Consider the following 12167-nt stretch of genomic DNA (forward strand, 5'->3'; position numbering starts at 1 on the left):
TTAAGTCAACAGTGCACTGGCTAAAGTTGACAGTATACCAGATGGATTTCAAGCCAATTTTTTATTGTATATATACCAGTGTTTTATTCACTTTGCACAAAAAATATTTTATTTTTATCCTGGCTCTACCCCAAAATTGGTGAAATTCAATATTTTTTGGCATTTTAGATAGGTAACTTCCAGATACGATGCTATATAATAATCACAATATTTGGTAAAACATCTTCATTTGACACCAGTATAAATGTACTAAAGATTGGAGCTTGTATCATACCTGAAAGTTACCCATATGGAGCACTATAAAATCTTGGATCAACCCCATCTTTGCATGTACAGCACCAAAAGCCCATCCATTTTGCATAGATTATCAGGAGTCTTATGTGATCTCTAAAAATAATTTTTATTTAGATTTTTTTTTTTTTTAAATTTTTGTAAAAAATGAATAATTGAAAACGAATGGGTTAAACTTTGCTATGAAATAATTTAATAGAACCAACAATAAGATAAGAAATTTCTTTAAAAATTCAAAAATTTTCACTTAACACTTTGCTATACAAAAAGTCAAATAACATGAGAACTCAAAATAATGTATACCCATGATCATTATAAGATAGTACAGGCGAGATGACTCTCATCAATTTTAAATAATACATATAATAAATAATACAGTACAGTTTTAAAAAAGTAAATTTTACAGTATATAAAATGATTTTTTTTTAATGTGGCATCATAAAATAAACTCTTTAAAGTGTAAATAGACAGTCTGTTTTGAAATTAGTAGCTTAGATTGTTTATATTATGCATTCAAAATAAGAATATTTTTTATATAAGCCTACAACGAGTAAACAGCTAGTTAAATTAATAATGCTAGTACAATCAATTGTACTTTTATCCAATAGTATTATTATTTGATGTGGATAAGAAATATCTGTTTTTACAGATTTTGCTATCACAAACTATTTTTAGCTGTTATTAAAAAAATTTATTTACCTACAATAAATTAGCAATGTAAATGTAAACAGACAACATTTTAAAAAGTAATAATTTTTTGTATATATACAGTAGAAATGGCTAACTATGGATGTAAACCTAATTACGGAAATTATATTAAATTATTGTAATTTTAAATTAAAAATAGTAAGTAGTGAATGATAATCCACGAAAACATAAAGAAGAAGACTCAGTGAGAGAGTTGTGATTCATTAATATAGGAATGTCGACAGTATTCTGATACTGCAAGCCACTGCAAACCCAAATCTGTTACAGAAGTGAGATCAGACTCAAGATCAGCTGCCTATTCCAAGTGATCAAAGCAATCAAAAAGAGAAGATTTTTGTCAAGACAGGAATATTAGACTGAGTTGTCAGCAAATAAAGAGAAGGAATAAAAGCTTCTATACCTGCCTGGATCCAGGAAGTTACTTAGGAGGTGCATTTATTAGTGGATAGAGAAAAGACATCAGCCCAAGGACAACATAAAAAATCATGAAAAGAATTCCAGTCAGCTTTAGGGTAGTAGTAAGTAGTGTCATAATAGGGTGAGTACGAGATTTATAACATTGCATGGTTGGAACCACCTAAAAAAGAGCAAGGAGAAACTAAAAAAAAGTTAGGGTTAGAAGCTTATGAAGTTTTAGTGCCAACAGGCTCAATGGTGTTAGAGCCAAGCTATTCAGTGTGATGAGCATTAATAACAATATTGGCAAAGGTGTAAAAAGAAAGTGCATGAAAAATTGAAGTAATATAACTGAAAAAAATTATTTTTCTGAAAGCAAAAAAACTTATTTTTGCGTCTACAAATTCATAACTGTTGTTTTTTTAAATATAAATTAATGTTGGTAAAGAAAAAAAAATTGCTATGGCTATTTAAAAAGAAGAAAGTGCCAAATAAACAGAAGGAAAAATATCTGTGTATATTTTTTTCTATTTTATAGGCACCCGTAATTAAACCTTTGCATTGGTAATTAAAAACAATAAAAAAAAAGCATTGTTGTTTATGTCAGAATATATATATATATATATATATATATATATATATATATATATATATATATATATATATATATATATATATTTATATATATATATATATATATATAAATATATTGTGCTCATCCACATGCCTACAAAAACTTGGACATAAAAAAGCGTTTGCCAAAAAAATTAAAGATTTTTTTTTATTGTAACTTGTCTTTTTTATTTATCAAATACTTTTGTATTGAATATATATATGTATGAATTATTTTATATAGAATTTAAATAAAACATTTGTTTTGCTGTTTCTATTTTAATAATCTTATTTAGAATTTTTTGTTTCTTTTGCCGATTTCACTTTAATTATTTTAATTTAGAACTTAAATAAAACTACAGTTTTAATGTTTTTTTATAAATTATTTTATTCAGAATTTAAATGAAACATTTATCTTTCTGATTTTGTTTTAATTATTATGCTTAATATTTATATAAAACATTTTCTATTTTTTATTTATATTGCTGTTTTTATTTTAATTATTTTATGTACAATTTAAACAAAATGTTTTACTAGTGCCGTACACAAAGATAGTTCGGGTGGTAGTGGTCGAAAAAAAAATCCTTTAAAAAAAAAAGCTGTTCATAATTACTTGTTTTTTTTGTTATGTATATAAAATAAAAAACTTTAGTTAAACTCAGATGGAATGTAAAACTGTTTTGCAATGCTTTTCAAAGAAATAATTTTTTCCTTTTTATTTACTAATTAGGCAAAAAAAAAAGGTTTCCATCATAGATTTAAATATGTAAGGCAACCATAAAACATCATTATTTTAAGAAATAAGAAGTGCTTTTGTTCGAAAGAACTTTTCTCACCAATGGAAATAAATCTTTTTCTTTCTTATTCAAAATCTTGTTAAGGTCATACAACATAAGTTTTATTTATAAACACAAATTGTTTATAAATATAGTTCATTTAATAGGAAAAAAAACAATAACAAAATGTTAATTTGTGATAAAATAAATAAAAGATTATGTTATGTATAAAGAGTTGAGAAATAAATAATAAAGAATATTTTTCAAACAATGATTTTAAATTTCATTGGTAAGTTTTGTTATAATTATTGTTTAAAAGATCTGAATGCGGTTTAAACGATAGTTTAAACTGCAAAGTTTAAAGTTTAAAGGATATAAAACTCATTCCTTAAATTTACTTAAATAGAATTCCACAGTTATAAGAAAAATATAAGTAGCAATATTAATGAAGTTTATATTATAATTATAGTTTTAAAAAGTAATACACGGCTAACTAAATTTTTTTAAGGGTTTATTTGCTTTTATATGTTGGACTTTATTATTATTGAAATTAATAACTTATGAAATTTTTACTTTAGGTGCAAGGCATAATCCATACCAGTCAAACCGTATGGGATTACGCCTGGGTATGGCATAATCCCTACAGTATGCACTGTTTACTGTTTTATTTAAATTATTATTTTTATTATTTACATAAAACATTTTTGATTATTAATTTTTTTGTTGTTTTTAATTATAATTATCTTATCTAGAACTTACATAAAATGTTCATTTTGTCATTTTTTATTCAATTATTTTGTTTAGAATGTAATCAAAGCTTTTATATTTACTATTTTTTTATTTATTTGAAAAATTGTTGTTGACATGCTGTTGCTGTTTCTTTGCAACTTTATAAAATGTAATTGTATTTAAATTAATATAAAATGCAATACAAAACTTGAGCAATACCATTAAATGTCAATATTTGGTTTTGGAATGGACTTTTAAATTTGCTTTTGTTGTTGCCCATTTAACAGTACCAGCTACAAGCCTTTCCAGGAAACCAGTGCAGTTTTTCATCTTGTATGTCCAGGTATGAGTATTTAATTTTAGACAAATTGGTCACAGCAGTTTACAAGTTTGATTATATTAAGCGTTGCAGAAAAAACTGTTTCAAAAACGAAACTAACAAAATAGGAAATTAAAATAAATTTAGCTAGAAAAAAATATTAAAAAGAAATAACTTAAATAACTTGTGTACTGTTTTTATTTTTATTTCTTTAGAGTGGTTGTTATTTTCAGCAACGAAATTTTTTTTTTTAAACATCTTCGCTTCCAACAAGGCTGCAAGCAACCACTAATTAAAGTTGGAAGTTACTGGAAGAGAAAAGATGAAGATTGTAGAGCAAGATAACGATTGACGGATGACTTACAGGATTGCAAATTATATGAATCAGGAAAGCAAGATGAAGGAAGCGAATTCCAAAGAGCTGATGTTCGAGGAAAAAAACTAGACGAATAAGCATTTTTGGAGCACTTAGGAACAGTCACAGAAAAAGGATGAGACTTAATTGAATAACGAGTAACAGGAGAATGAATTTTAGTAGATGGCACAAGAGACGCTAGCTCTTTAGAGCAGTGCCTATTACAGTATTTGTAGAAAAGAGAAAGAGGAGCAACATTACGACGATGTGATAATGGTTGGAGGTTGGCTGCAAGAGCAGGTCCAACTATGTTTACATTGGATAAGCTAAAGAAAAAAAAAAAGTGTTATGTCGATACTAAAAAGAATGATATTCCTATATTTTATTTGTTTTTTTTAAAAAAGAGGTAAGCGAAAATTTAAATTATTATCTGTTTGTAAAATATATTTGTTTAATTTTAATGTAATATATATATATTGTCCTTATATAAATACATCTATGTAATGCATATGTGTACTTTTATGAATAACTTATTTAATTATATAACTATATTTATTTACACAAAAGTGTATGCACATTTAGCTTATATGGTTAAAGCATTTACTATTTGATCATTTTTTTAAATTGTTTTTTCTTTATTACTGCTGGTCATGTATTTGCTTTGTAACTTTTTATCTTTTTTTTTTTTTGTATTCAAAAAATCTTTTTGTTGTATTTTTTGAATGATACACATCTCTTTACATTCAGATTTTTTAGACCATTTTAGCCTTTTAGTGTATTTTCTAAGTAAGGCACACACATATACATAGTTTTTAAGCTACACTTAGGCTACGCCGTCTGCACATTTTTTACATAGCCTTAATTGCTTCATGTTAACTTTCTATTCCTGTCCCCAATCTTTTAGCGCTTTGTCATTACGGATAACTGTTACTTTTTAACATTTGGCTCCATGCGTTTAGTTTTACGCGCCCCCTCCTTTTTGGTCTACTATGTTATTGGTGAAAAATTAATAATATTAATAATTATTAGTTGTAATGCAATTATCAATAATAACTGTTAATAATTGTTTATGTATATATCACTAATAACATAGTAGACCAAAAGAAAGGGGGCGGATAGAAAAACAAAAATAATTAGCAAAAGTTTGAGATTCAAACCACCAACCTTCTGTATATGAAGTAAACGCCTTATTCAAATGGGCTAAACGTGTGTGTACTTGCAAACAAATAAATACAATTATATAATAAAAAAAGCTATATATAAAAGTATATGCATGCATTACATAGACGTTTTCATATAGGGACAATATATACTTTTTACATTAAATTGTACAAATACATTTTACAAACAGAGATCAATTTATACTTTCGCTTTCCTTTTTAAAAAAAACAAACAAATAAAATATAGGAAAATCATTCTTTTTAATGTTGACTTGAAACTTTTTTTTTTTTTTTTGGTTTGCCTTATCCAATTTTTTTGCTGAAAATAACAAACACTCTAAAGAAACAAAAATAAAAACAGTACACAAATTATTTAAATTAGTAGTTGTTGTTTTTTTTCTATATGTTTTTTTCTTTATTTTAATTTCCTAATTTATTAGTTTTGCTTTCTTTATTTTTGAAAATAGTTTTTTCCATAATGCCTAATACAAAAAAAAACGTGCAAATGGCTGTGACTAGTTGTCTAAAATAAAGTACTCATGAGTGGACATACAAGACAAAAAACCGCACACATTTCCTGGGAAGGTTTAGGTTAGACCATTTTACGAGTCTGGACAGCTAGTTTGTAAATAATAATGTAATTAACTCTGGTGCTTATATACTTTTTAAACTGAACACTTAATTTTAAGAAGACGATCGTTTTATAAAACACTAATATAAAAATTACTAATGTTGGATAAAACAAGAACTTAACTAAATATATATTTTTAAGAATTCTATAATGAAAATGCACAAATAGTAAATATAAATTTATCTTCAAATAACTTGTTAATTTATTGCCATTAGAAAAAAATTTACGAGAAAATGAATACAAAGATTTTTAAGAAAGAAAGAAAAAGTGACTAAAAACAAAAACAAAATGTTCTTAGTTAAATACAGCAATTATTATATATCATTATATTATATTAATATAATATAAATTAATACCCCGTTCATACTGACGATAAAACACGTTTTATCTTAAAAGCGTATTAAATTGTTATTGCAAAAAGCTGTATAAAACAACAATAAAACAATACTGCAAGGTTGCTTTGTCAATATAAAAAGCATGTGTTAATATAAAACAACCTCGCCATGTTGTTTTATTACTGTTTTGCAGAGTTTATAACATTATAAACACAAAACACATTTAAAATAAAACGTGTTTTATCTCCAATGTGAACGGGGTATAATATAATTTAATAATACATTAAATATTTTTATTATAATAATAAAATAAGAAATTCAATTGTTTATGAAAAAAGAATTTTCACAACCAGTAAAATAAAATTTATCTAAATAAGTGAAGCAAATAAATAAATATGCATAGTTTACGCCATATATAAAAATTGTTAACAAAGCAAATTAAAGTTGAAAATTAAAGGGTTTAAGTTTGTTAGAGCAAAAAACTTGAAAAACTTATTGATAAATTATTCATTTTTAATTAAATTATTAATAAAAAGTTAAATTCATTTAAAGTTTTAAAAACAAAGATAAAAGCCATAGTTAAAAAAAAAAAAAAATTACTTTAACAACGTTTTGCTTTTAAAACTTTTGCTTTAATGACTCGCTACTAATTAAATTACCATATCGTTAACAACAAAAATATTTTAAACGCTTTTACAAAATTTAAATGGTTTCATGAAATTTTAACATATGCATTTTCGATCCTGATTATTTGTCAAACCTTAGTTTTCAAAACACTGACTTTTTTTCAACAAATCAACCATGACTGGCAAGTATTCATTTTGGGAGGTCAAAATAGCAATTTTATTCATTTCGGGCAGTCCTTGACCAACCATTATTTTCCATGCTGTGTGTATATATATATATATATATATATATATATATATATATATATATATATATATATATATATATATATATATATATATATTCATAAAATTTTGAAAACAATTATATAGGGCAATTAAATTTATATTACCTCGACCTACTGGTAATATTGTCGACCATTATAATTGAGTCTGAAACATCACCAAATTGTTGGAAGTATTCTGTTAATGATTCTAAATACAAAAATCACAAGAAAAAATTATTGTAATGCATTTTGATTTCTATTTAGGCATAACAACTTTTTTCTTTTAAAGAAAGAATAATTTTAACTTAATGTGTTTTGAATACCTTACCTTTGGTGGTTTCTGCAGGAATTCCTCCAACAAAAATCTTTCTACAATCAAAAAACCATAAGTTTGTTATAAAAATAGTTAATCTTTTCAAAATTTTATATAAAACTTCTATTAATCTTTTTTTAATTTGTTGTTCTTGAAGATGAGGTACATTTTAACAACAACAATTCCCTTAAAAAACTTTTTTTTTCCAGAGGATAGGAGAACAAGAATTATCTCATTTCACCAATGTGGTCACAAGGTACCTACTTTAAGCAGGCAATAAATTTACATGTTTTTGCAACATGTCAAAAATTAACTCCTAATATACAAAGTATCTGACTCTAAAAACTGTAATAATGATATTAGTTACAAGCATAAAAAAATACCTAATCTGTTTTACAAATTAGGTAAAAAAAATATTTTTTATCCTAGATTACTTTAGCATTGATTGATCTTAAAAAAATGATGTTAAAACAAAAAGATTTCATCTATAATAGAAAAGGACTAAGATGGAGACAAATAACTACCTAACAGAATATTTTATGCTTAACAATCATATAAGGTATCTATTAAAAAAAATTTATTTCTATCTCAAATATTCAGTTACCAATAGTATAATAATATGATTTTATATATATATATATATATATATATATATATATATATATATATATATATATATATATATATATATATATATATATATATTATAATATATTGGGAAATATAAATTATATGATTTTAGGGCAAAGAATCCTATTAGATACCTATTAATAACATTTTACTCCGAATAAGGACATTAAATAATAAAATTATTATAGAAAGGAGAGCGTATCATAATTTTATTTATATCTTTGATATTATATTATGATAATTTTAATTATAGCTCTATAAAATAATCCAATAAAGATTTATCAAACTGCATACTATATCAAATGCAAAAAGTGTCAGATTATAACTGCTTTCATATCTTTCGTTCAAATTAAATTTAAAATGTAGCAAAAAGCTGATAGTGAGTAAGATACATACATATTTATACCTTAGTATGAAGTCTTCTTAATAGTTACCTTTAAACATGCAGTATAAAAAAAGGTAAACAATAATCTTGTCAGCATCATATTTATACCAATGAAGGTCCTGCCATTGGTTTATTCGAGTGTTACATTTACATAATATACTTTCATTTTTAGTTTTAAAAACTACTTTTTTTAATAATCTTTTTAAGTAAAAAAACATTTCTAAAAAGTAATTGTTTAAAAAATTTTTGATTTTCTAAAAAAAATTAAAACTAGGATTGGGAATAAAACAGGTTATTGTTACTGTTTATTTTCTGTTTTTAACGCACTTTTTTGTAATAATTATTAAATATTATTTTGTATAATATTATTAAACTATTATAAACATAATTTTTTAGTAAAAAACTTAAAAGTTAATTAAATGTATATGTATGTATGTATGTATGTATGTATATATATATATATATATATATATATATATATATATATATATATATATATATATATATATATATATATATATATATATATATATATATATATATAGACATTGGCAGGAGTAAATGAGTGCAAGAGCAGAGAAAAGCTCTCTTAAAACAAAAATGATGAGTCATGCGAGCTACTCCTCTTAACAGCTTCTTACGAGAGCTTTTGGTTTTTGCACGAGCTATCTGTTTATTCATTAAAAAAATTGCTTATTAAATACAAAATTTGGTTTTATACTTGTTACAAGCATATGCTTGTAACGTTAATGTTACAGGAGTATATACATAACAAGTGTCATTTATTGCGCCGTAAAAAAATTCTTAAGTTGAGTGTTGTTTTTTGGTTTCCACACTAGCTATTCATTTATTTATAAAATTTTTTTTACTGTTTATAAAAAATGTTTTATATTTTCTTATTGTAATAGAATGCAGGCATTTTAAGAATTATTACAACAATTAAAAATTCCACAATAAAAGTGAATAATATATTAAGTCATTAATATATAAAATATATAAATCATTACATAAAACAAAAATTATTATGCAATAACTTAGAGCGCAATAATTTTGTCTTTTATCAGTTAAATACTTTTATATTTTATCAATAAAATTTAAAGTGTAATAATTTTATATTTATCAAATAATTTAATCTAATCAAAAAAAAATTTGCATTTAAATTATTATTTTTTTTTTTTTTGCCTTTTAGAAAGCATTGCAATTAATTTTTTTTTTAATATATAAAAATGACTTTGTGTTTTTTATTTAAGTTACAATGATAATTATAATTTCGAGAGAAAAAAAAATACTTTTGCAAGAGCCATAAATTGCTCCCATAAACTCAAGAGCAGATCCAGGCTGTAGTAAGTGTGCTACGGTTTTTTTTTCTCTTTTTATTTTTTACATTCATTTTTTTTTTATGCAAAAGAGAAAAATAATTTAAATAAGATATGGAGGTTACAAGTAGTTAAAACGTGGTGCTTCAAAAATTAATTCAAAATTGTAACTGAACCAAGTTGACTATGTTATGTAAATATTTCATTCGGAAAGATGAAATCCTTGACTGAAAAACCCATGTTTTTAACAGATTTTGTCTCACATGTCCATAAATTTTTGAAAGAATGTCAAACATTTAGCTGTGTATCAACTTAAATTGAACTGGTAGTTAAATAAAATGGCAAATCGACTGTAGCAACTGTAGAAAATGGCAATTTGTCATATTTTAAAACAACTCTATATATACCCCCAATAACTTGTTATATATTTAGGCTATTTAGCTGCAATCTTTTTATTAACAAGGTGGTCTTACGTTGTGACTAAAAGTCATCAAGCGAGAACCTGTAGCAAAAAAAAAAATTGCGTAGCAAAGACAGAAGTTTTATAGTTCACTTTCCATTTTTAAAATTTTTTTCAATTAAGCTGATAGCAATCATTAAATGAAAAAATTTTATAATTATAAAGACCAAATTAAATAGCAACGTCTGTTAGTTCTTTTGATTAGCATATTAGGAAAATGGTGAAGTTTGTTTATGCTTATGAAAAATGGTGAAATACGTTTATTGCTATTCTATGAGTTATTTATCATTCAAGAAATCAAACAATTTAAAAACGTTTAAAAAAATTTATAGATTCCCCAGAGAAAAAGAGAAGAAAACACGTTGGTTAGAATGTTTACCTAATGCAAGATTTAAAACGTCTAGCAGCACTTTATTATGTGATCTGATTGGCATCAAAACTTCGAAAACTAAAATAACATTTTGCACAAAATAACATTTTTCCTCAGATAGATATTTAGTTTATTCTAAAATTGCAAGAAACTTTGTGCTGATACTATCAGAAAGTTGCTGTTTTTGGAAAACCAATTGTATAAATTCTCTTTCAAAAAGTGTTTTAGATGTTATGATAACTTGTAATACAAGTTATATGTTTGATTGTCCTAAATTTCTTTTGAAAATGTTGTGAAAACCTGTAAACTTTAAAATTAGTATAAGGGTCAAATAGCAAAGCAAAGGCAATTATACGTGATAAAAGTCTCTCTAACATTTAATGAAAAACCTTGGTTAACTACTGATGGAACTCTTTTGTTGACTTTAGTACACCTTATCAAAAACATACAAAATAATGGACTAAGAAAGCAAAACTTTTTTTTCTGATAATACTTAAATGTTCTTCTTAATCACCCTAAAACTTCTACTACCTTAAATGTTAATAAGACTGGTGATTTTATTAAACTTGCTATCATATATTAAAAAACTTTTAATCTAAAAGTGTGGGCATATATTTTAGGTTCAATAATGATCAAAAAGCTTCCTAAGAGATCTAAATGATAAACAAAGAAAGTTTGTTTTGGATTTTTGCAATACAGCATTATGCATGAAAAAAATCAGAAAATAGGCATAAAATATTAATACTCTCAAAGCATTTCACAAATTATACACACGAAGAAATAGACTAGCTGATTAAAACACTATTAAGAGAAACACTTTTGTTACAAATATGTTATTATAGGAAATTTGTTACAGAACAATTGGAAACAGAATTTGGAAATTTAAGAAAAGTATCTTTAGACATATTTTTTAAGTGTTCTTTGAAACCAAAGAAGTCTCTTGTTTATTTATAAATTATGATTTCCTTAACAAATATGAAATTTTGACCAGTATGCTTTATTTTTGGTCAATATCCAAAATCATTTGAAATAGGTGGATTAAAAAGTCCTTTTGACAATACTGTTCAACGGCTTTTCTTCAACTTGATCAAAGATAAAGTTTGTTTGACTTTCATATTCAATACTTTTATGCTTTAATGCATTACTTAATTGAAATAGAGTGTTATCATCACAATATAATTTCCTATATTAAGTTATAAATAACCACTGAAAACTTTCTACACCAAATCAATCAAAGAACTATGTTGTTTTAAACAAAGAACGATCATAATAAGTTTGTCTTGTTAGGTTGACATTTATTCATTGACACTTTTGTTTTTATTATTTGCTGAGATTTTTTAACTGTAATATGCCTGGTTTGGTGTTTTGGGATTTTAAAAGCATTCCTTATTTATTTAAAACAGTATATTTTTATTTAAAAGTTTAGTTACTTTAGTTCTATTTTTTATTTGATTTGAAACCTGTTTCTTTTCTTCACTATTTGACAAAA

The 12167-nt window shown here is 24.5% G+C and overlaps 1 protein-coding gene across 2 annotated transcripts in view; it reads right to left on the minus strand.

Moving 5' to 3' along the window:
• The window catches only part of LOC101237004 (RNA-binding protein Musashi homolog 1), a 50264-nt gene that overhangs the window by 35950 nt on the left and 2147 nt on the right, over positions 1 to 12167 (minus strand). For both annotated transcript variants that reach the window (XM_065816279.1, XM_065816278.1), the window contains exons 2-3: positions 7533 to 7573; positions 7331 to 7412 (exon numbers count right to left, since the gene is read on the minus strand). In XM_065816279.1, the coding sequence (XP_065672351.1) occupies positions 7331 to 7412; positions 7533 to 7573 (123 nt within the window). The remainder of the gene's footprint in view (positions 1 to 7330; positions 7413 to 7532; positions 7574 to 12167) is intronic.

This window comes from Hydra vulgaris, chromosome 13 (genome assembly GCF_038396675.1).
Source record: "Hydra vulgaris chromosome 13, alternate assembly HydraT2T_AEP".
NCBI lineage: Eukaryota > Metazoa > Cnidaria > Hydrozoa > Anthoathecata > Hydridae > Hydra > Hydra vulgaris.